Raw genomic sequence first — 8838 nt, forward strand, 5'->3', positions numbered from 1 at the left:
TCAGCTCTTACAGAGTCCTGTTTATGAGCACTTGTAATATGAGAAAGACAAATACAACCATTTTCATCTGTGGACCAAAAGCAGTGACTGAATTTTTTTAAACCACTTCTCTTTAAACTCTGTATCAGTTGGCATTACGAAAGTGTTCAATGCCTGAGTACTTTTTGTTTCAATATGTCCTTCTTCTTGTATTCTTTCTGCTAAAAGATCTTCACTCATGACCTAAAAAATGATAGAAAAATGTTACAGAGTGCAATTAAAGTTTAACCTGCTTAAATTTTGGTACCTTCCCTTGTCCCTCCCTGTCCCCTCAGCATGCTATTATTTTTAATAAAACCTTTCAGATTTCATTATATGCCATATTTTGGACCCAGTGATGTCATTCATGTGTCTATGTGCTTCCCTATGCTATACAGGCAGTTCATAGCTCATTAGAGGGGCCAGCAGGTTGCCGTACATACAGGTGAAACTCGAATAATTAGAATATCGTGCAAAAGTTAATTTATTTGGCCAGCAAACTCGCCTGACCTGAACCCCATAGAGAATCTATGGCGCATTGCCAAGGGAAAGATGAGAGACATGAGACCGAACAATGCAGAAGAGCTGAAGGCTGCTATTGAAGCATCCTTCCATAACACCTCAGCAGTGCCACAGGCTGATAGCTTCCATGCCACACCACATTGAGGCAGTAATTGCTGCAAAAGGGGCCCAAACCAAGTACTGAGTACATATGCATGCTTATACTTTTCAGAGGTCCGATATTGTTCTATGTACAATCCTTGTTTTATCGATTGCATGTAATATTCTAATTTTCTGAGATTGTGGATTTGGGGTTTTCACGAGCTGTAAACCATAATCATCACAATTATGACAAATCACGGCTTGAACTATCTTGCTTTGCATGTAATGAGTTTATCTCATATATTAGTTTCACCTTTTAAGTTGCATTAGTGAAATAAATGAACTTTGCATGATATTCTAATTATTCGAGTTTCACCTGTAACTTGCTGAAAATATCACAGCACCCTTCCTCAATACTCTTTTCAAGGGCCCTCAGCCCTGATGCAAGCAGAGGGCTGGCTCTCACAAAGAGTTATGCAAATATCAAAATAACCCCGATGAGCAAGTGTTATGGAGGAGTGGGTGTTCCTTGGCAGTTTACATTTGCATGCAGACAGCCTTAGGTAACATCCACATATGATTTGAAATCCCATGAATAAAAGGTGTGGACCAGAAAGAGAAAGGCTAGAGGGGAAAGAGCTAGATGTTGGATCTCCTCCAGCCAGGAAATGAGGTGAGCTCTATCTGTCTAGCTGCGGCTTCTAATGTACACTGGGAGTAAATATTTCAGTACAGGAGAAGAGCCTGCACAAATGTTTAACACTGAGGGTAAGGCTGGTGTTTAGCTTTCAGAGTATATATTTATAGAGTACAAAAAATTGAGCAGAGACTCAAACCTTCGATTGCTAACAGTTATATACTAAAAAAAAAATAACAGGGAATTCAGTTGTGAATGCACATGCTTGTAAACCAGCCTCATGGTGTCACCTATACCATTTATATAGCAGACGGGCTGACAAAATATGGCAACTATTTATTATACAACTGTTATACAATAGGAGGGGTCCTGCTTCATATTACCAATGTATATCCTACCAAACTCCTTACCTGCAAACCCCTTGGCTTCTGCGATGACTGGAATTCAAGAACAGGATGTCGCCAGCACACCGGAGAAATGTGTCCAAACAAACGTCTTTTATTGATACATATTGTCACAAGGATAGCATGCTTGTGACAATATGTGTATGCATCAATAAAAGACATTTGTTTGGACACAATTCTCCAGTGTGCTGGCATCCTGTTCTTGCTTTCATATTACAATACAAGAACTTTACAGTAGTATTACATTTAGAAAAAGATCAGATAGCTCTTTGGTGGCTGGTTTTTCTAACCTACTAAAAAAAGAATGTGTGCACCCAGGTCCGATACTCTAGGAGGGAAGTATATTTTCACAACCAGGGGAGACCGCTATCCATTTACAACAGGAACTAATTAATGTCTTTAAATATGTTTTAAAATGTCTTTTGTAGTCAGATTAGGATGAATTATGTTGTAATAAAGGTGATTTTGTTTTTTTCACCAATCAAGTGTCTGTTGCAGACATTATTGCTGGATTTTTCCTTTCTGCTTTTCTATATAAATTGCTGCTCTAGTTGCCAGCACATGTCTGTTTGTATACAGATCGTATCAGTCTGGAGACTGTGCAGACCTGCTTCCCTGCTGGCTGGTGGAGCCGAGTGTAAAGGCCCATTCAAACCAGTTCTTTGTGGCCACCACATACATTTTGAATTGCCCCAACACACCTTCTCTGCTCCACATTGCAAAAAAAGAAAAAAAATGCCTTCACTTTTATTTTTTTTTTGCTTTGGAGCTGTATTAGAGCCTGGTCATTTTGACTGGACTACCTAACGCAACACGCAACAGTACATGCATGGTTATGCAGTGCCATGGAGTGTGAAGGTGCCCTTAGGGAAAATTGTACAGTATTTTGTACTCAAACACACAGGCCATCTAAGATGGGGTGGTTAAACTGTACAAACTCACTCACATTCGTTATTATAGTTTTGGATTCTTCTGCTAACTCCATCTGATTTAATTGCTCCTCTATATAATTTTGAGTCTTCAAATTCTGGTCCAATGCAAAGGAAGCATGGTGGTGTTGGATAAAATTCAGGAGAAGTCTGAAAGAAGCAAAAAAAGAAATATAACTAATATCATGTACAAAAGTGTCAGGACTGTAATTAAATTATAGTATCCATGCAGCTGTATCTGTCACAATTGATAACCTGTTCTAAATATGGTGATGTTTTTCTTCAGTATTCTACTACTAAAGGACCACTGTATTCAAATGACATGCTAGTTTATATAAAAGAGGTTATAACAATCACTGGTTACTGTAAGAGAATTTCAAACGACAATTAGATAGGAATATATTTAACAACACATTTTGTATAGTGGGGGGGGGGGTGATTTATTTATTTTTAATCACACATTTGACTTCCTGTTCATATTTTGGGAGTACAACTGCATAAACCTTATAAACATCACAGAAGTACCATGGCAAATACCTTCCCCTGCTGCCACCACTCCCCCAGCAACCAGACGGGACTTGCTCTGTATTACAGCAGCAAGTACAGTCACGGCTGTTTAATATAAAGCTTCTAAACAGTGTTCAGAAATACGTCACATCATAAATGTTACATTGCACATACTCCATTTCATTTATCGAATCATTCGCAAAGCAAATTTCTGTTTACTTGGTTGATTGGCACGTGAACTGAATAACTAAAGTGAATATTTAGACAATTTATTTGGTGAAGATTCTCAACTTCTTTGGTAAATCAACTAGGTCAACTTTTTGATGTAAACAGCTACAAATGCATCCATCCCTCCAACCAAATTGTCCTGTTTTTTGTTTTGGGGTTTCTTAATAGATCTTTCTACCCAGCGACTTACACTTATACTGTAGGCAGCGGATTTGCTGTGGCAGCTGACATAATATTTCTTTTCTTGAGACAACAATCACAAAACAGAGAAAGAAGAGCTACTCTATCATTTCATCCAAAAAAATAAAACTATTTAGGGTTCACCTGTTCCAAAACCCAGATTATTATACAAGATTTATATAGCGCCAATAGTTTGCACAGCGCTTTACAATATAAGGAAGACATTACAGTCACAATACAATTTAAGACAAGATGGTAAGGAGGGCCCTGCCCGTGAGGGCTTACAATCTAAAAGGGAGGGGCAAGTGATACATGAGGAGGTAGCTGTGCGGGGGTGATTGTTTGAGATTAGATGTAAGGAGGTAATTTCTGCTAGTGGTTGCACTTTTTTCTTTTTTGGAAAAGTGTTAAACATAAACCCCTAACCTCTAATATATCTGCTACAAAAAAAAAAAAAAGCTTGAAAGTTACCATCATTGGTTCAAAGAACTAAAGCATAATCATTTGCACGAAAATGACCATACAGAGGTAATCTCCAGCTTTCACTTATTCACATGATATCTGTCAGTTAAAGTTTACATGAACTGAAAAAGGGAGGATTTTGTATCTTATACCATCTTGTATTGAATTGTTTCGTCATTTTATTATAATGTCTGCATTTGGAGTGATTTATGGATGTCTCTACTGAGCTATTTACTGTTCTTCATGCTGGAGGTTCTGACATGAGAAACTGAAGCCCTCTCTCTACCAAGATGGCTGCCCTGATATAGACACACACGGTGGAGAACAAGGCATGGTGAATCAGTAATGGGTAAAAGAACAGCAGCGGGGAGTCCACCAGAAGTACTGCCAACTAGTCATTTACTCCCTGTCTGCCTTTTTTTGGGGGACAGCATCCAGAGTTCAGATCCTCTTTAAAGACTGAGGACTTTTTTTCAAATGAAATGTACATAAAAAGCATCAGGCTAGCATATAAAATCATCTTTCCATGAGACAGTGAAACAATACGAACTATCCAACTGTTATGGAGGTTGTGGGGGAACTGAAAGTTCTATTTCATAGGGAAAGATTGGAGGCTGAGCAACAAAGGGACCTGCGGGCCAGACTCTTGTTCCGTAGATGGAAGGATTTTTTTGGTAAAATGTTCAGTGCTCAAGATATTGCTCAACTTATGAGGCCTTTTGCGCATACCACATGGTACCTTACTGCACAGCTCTCAAATGACTTGGGGATCTTGGAAATTCCGTCAGTAAACTAAAAGCATACATATGTCTTTGAATAACGTAAGCAGAATCCTGTAGTCCTTTTAACATAGAGGTTAAGGGTTTACTATAAGTTGGTCCTGGACAATAGGACCTGTTGTATGTTGTTTTGGTTCTTCGTACCTTTTTTACAAATACTTGTATGGACTAAACTTTTGGAAAAAAACAAAACAATTTAATGAAATATGTTTAAAAAAAAACATCTTTCAAAACTGCGACATAATATTTTCTATGTACCTTGCTCTGATGAAAGATGCACATGACCAGATCCAAAGCTGTGCGCTATTCCTGCAGCAGTCTAATATAGACGCAAAGGTGTTATTCTTACTACAATGTCTCTGTATCGTTTTATTATCCCTCAAATTAGAAGTGTCCACAATTCTTAAGGAATCATTTACACACAAATGTTCTCTAACTGAAGGCTCACTGGTATTAACTGATGCATTTGTGCAGTGGGAGGCAGCAGATGATAGACTTCGGTAGGATTCAGCCAGCGATATCCAGAAATGTGGATTGAATGAGTGCAAGGTGACCAACTGCTGCAAATCAGATACCGCATCCTCTAAATTCCCTAAATGGATGTGAATAGTGACTTGGAGATTCAAAGCACCCGTCAAGTGATCGGTGTTGTTAACTCCTTTCATCTAAAAAGAAAAAGAAGAGACTGTTGTGAAATATGATGCATTTTTATACAGCATACCCCTATTGAAGTCACAGGGGAAGAAAGCAGTCTGAAGCTTTTCCTGGGAGATGAGCGAACACATACCGTCGCTCGCTCACTGTCCAATCATCTCCCTGCAGAGAGCGGTGACTGTCAGTCGCCGCTCCCCACAGGGATCCCCCTCGCCTCTCCGATCCTCCAGCGCTGAGTGGAGGAACGGACGGGGAAGGCGCGGGCACTCGCGCAGCTGGGTGGATACAGACACGATTGTCGGGATCCATCCCGGCTGTGGGGCTCTCAGTTTATCGCGGGCAATATACTGTGCTTTGGTTAGCGGGAGGAGGCTACTATATGTCCTCTCGTGACCCTAAGAGAACTCTGTGGAAAAACACTTACCCAATAGTTCTTGTTTAAATCTTAAAAATACACTCAAGTGCCTTAACTATTAACATGTAGCTCATTTGTGTATCACTCGGCTGTAGATCCTCAAATCATCTCTGAATTGGTGCTGACACAGTCCGTCCTTCTGGAGGGTGACAACTTTTGTTCCCCATGGTCCCTGTGTGTGTTGTCACGTAGCCACCACTCCAGTCACCTAGTAAGACTATCAAATCAGTAAACTAAATGTGGTCGTCTATCGCGGGAGAGAGCTTGGAGTGGTGGTTACTATGCAACACGCACACACACAGGGACTGAGGGGAACAAAAGTAGCCACCATCCAGAAGGAAGGACGGGTGAGCATGACATTTAAATAAATCTATGCGGCACTGAATGCTAGCATTACTACAATGAATGTTCCCTTAAAATAAAAGTCAATCTATACCGCACTCTATAACAATATTACCACAATAAACAAACATTAAAAAGTCCCAGAAGTACATAAATATTAATATGAGAATATCCTGCATATATCCAAAAAGCAAAAGCATGAAGTGCTTAAATGCAATCTTAGAGTGTAAATATATGTATAGTTAGAAATGTTACCAGGGATTGCACAATTTCTAGTGCTTCTGTAGGTCTTCCCAGGTGGATTAAGCAGCGTGCCTGGCTTTCCAACACATCCCTTCTCATTGCATTGTTGGCAGCAGGTAGCAGCTCATAGCAACTTCTGTACTCATCAAATGCTTTCTGAAACAGAAGTTTACATAACAGAACAATACAAATGAATTAGACTGTTAAAAAAACAAAAAAATAGCAGAATACCCCTATATTTAGCAATCCCTTCTACTTAAAGTATACAACAAAAAGTGAAATTGAAAAGGAAGTAAACAAGAAAATACATCCCTCATCTTTTTACTTAGCAATATCTTTGTTATAAAGCAAACTATTTAAAAGAAAAACGATCACACATTGCTATACATAAACATCCCCCTTTACTTAGTAATACCTTCTTTGTCAAATTCATGATTTATTTGATTACTGCATTCTTTATGGTTGGGATTTACAACTCCAGTCACATGTTAGACAATGCAGAGGGGATGGAGAATATCAAAAACTGCTGTGCTAATGCTACTGACAGATAGCATCATACACCACATTTTTACTTTGGCCATAGCTCCATTTCGCCCATAGCTGTTTGCCATACATAATCAATAGAAAAGAATATTTAAAAAAGAATAAAAAGTAGCTGCTGTAGAATAACAATTACAGAAGAGAAATATTATCTTATCATAAATGAAAATATCTATTTTGATTGTGTTTTGGAAACAAACCAGAAAGTTTTCCTGTCTGTAGGACAAGTCTGCCCGGAATTTCCGTACTGTATGCTCATCACTGGGGTCATCACCTTTCACATCTTCACAGAACCACTGGAAACATGAAAAAAAGCAGCTCGATCATTTCAATCCACCTTGCTTCAATGTCAAAGTGTAACCTCCCAGCCCTATTGCTCTGAAACTGCATTGTAATGTCTCCACTCTTTTGTAAAGCGCTGAGCAAATTGTCGGCGCTATATAAATCCTGTATAATAATAATAATAACCACATATAAAACACTCCTAGCACCCGTCTGTCCAAGACTGGAAATCTGCCCACTTTAAAGGCTCAGTCACTTTTCATGTTACACCAATATTTAGGGCATTACATAAGACATGGCCACATCCCCAGCCCCCCAACCCCCACCCTCAAACCACCCCAGTTTTTTTTTATTTAGCGGTTATAAAGGGAGGAAGAGGAGTTGTGGAAATTATCCTGGATATGGGCCCAAAAATAAAAAGTAGTCGTGGTGTTCTTAACCACCAAATCTGATGATGTCTCTGCGGTAAGCTGAGAACCTAAAAACATATGTTCAGTGTAGAGCAAAATCAGGTTACCCTTATGAATACTGCTCAGGGTAAAATCTATAAGCAGCACTATACAATAGTGTCCCCCAATAAATGTGATATCTGACCTGAGGCTCACATTGCTTGGCTGTATAAGACACATCCCTCCCCGCACTCCGATCTCTGCTTTCTGAGAACACCGAGTCTTCAAAGGAGAAGTCAAACTCCATCTTCCTTACGGACTACATTCCTCACTGCACCACATTGTCCGCACTCTATAAATTCCGGACGAAAACGTATCCACAAAAAACAGTTCCTACAATCAGGTAGCACGCACTTTCGTTTCCTAGCTCTCTCTGCGCATGCGCCAGATATGTATCTGTGCCACGCATGCGCTGTTGTTGTGGCCGCGCTGAGTAGGACGCATGCGCGGCGGTCAAATGTAGAAAGTTGTAGAGCTGATGGAGGTAATGAAGCGCTCATAGGATCACAGTGCCTGTTATGTAATTCCTTCTAGATGGGATGAATCCAGCGTTAGGTGACTCGGCATCAATCTACTGACGTTTCAGCTTATGCCTCTCTTGTTTTCACATTGGAAGAGACTTCTTCATGAAGGACAGCATGTGATCAGCAGGTGGTGAGCTCTCTTGTTTTCACATTGGAAGAGACTTCTTCATGAAGGACAGCATGTGATCAGCAGGTGGTGAGCTTATTCTGCCCCTGTATAACCCCATAGGGTTGGAGACAGAAATGACAACCTGACAAAAAATAGAATTTCCTGGTCCGTTGTCTAACAGAATCCCCGGTCAGTCCCTGACCATATCCTCCTGGTCCTTCCCAGATCAAACAACCTGCCACCCCAAGAGTCCCACCTCCCAACTAACCACCTTCCGGTCCGTCCGTCCGCCCCTGACCGAACCTTCCTGGTCCATCCCAGACCGAGCCCCCCCCAAAATTCATCCCTGACTGAACCTTCCTGGTCCACCTCACATCAAACCCTCACTGACCTAGCCTGTTCCTGAGCAAACCCTGCCCGTTCCATCCCAGAGTCAGACTGAAACCCAACACCTCCCCTCACCCGGTCCAGACCAAACTCCTCCAGTACATTTCAGATCCAACAACACACCCCCCACCCCCCCCCCCACCCTC

At 40.6% G+C, this 8838-nt stretch overlaps 1 protein-coding gene across 1 annotated transcript; it reads right to left on the minus strand.

Moving 5' to 3' along the window:
* Positions 1-40: 40 nt before the first annotated feature.
* LOC108794029 (uncharacterized protein C8orf76-like) lies at positions 41-8035 on the minus strand. The gene is made up of 6 exons (XM_018564995.1): positions 7818-8035; positions 7142-7237; positions 6414-6557; positions 5006-5412; positions 2609-2741; positions 41-222 (listed from the first exon to the last, which is right to left on the minus strand). Exons 1-6 carry the CDS (start codon positions 7917-7919, stop codon positions 64-66), a joined length of 1041 nt encoding a protein of 346 aa, XP_018420497.1. The 5' UTR covers positions 7920-8035; the 3' UTR covers positions 41-63.
* Between the last annotated feature and the right edge of the window lie 803 nt (positions 8036-8838).

Source organism: Nanorana parkeri, unplaced genomic scaffold, assembly GCF_000935625.1.
Source record: "Nanorana parkeri isolate BGI_ZX_2015 unplaced genomic scaffold, ASM93562v1 scaffold804, whole genome shotgun sequence".
NCBI lineage: Eukaryota > Metazoa > Chordata > Amphibia > Anura > Dicroglossidae > Nanorana > Nanorana parkeri.

Excerpts from the sequence above, each read along its gene's own strand:
- LOC108794029 (XM_018564995.1), bottom strand. The coding sequence starts at position 7,919 with ATGGAGTTTGACTTCTCCTTTGAAGACTCGGTGTTCTCAGAAAGCAGA. Across the intron at positions 7,238-7,817 it reads CCAAGCAATGTGAGCCTCAG|TGGTTCTGTGAAGATGTGAA; the intron begins GTCAGATATCAC and ends TCATGTTTCCAG. Across the intron at positions 5,413-6,413 it reads TAGAAATTGTGCAATCCCTG|ATGAAAGGAGTTAACAACAC; the intron begins GTAACATTTCTA and ends TTTTCTTTTTAG.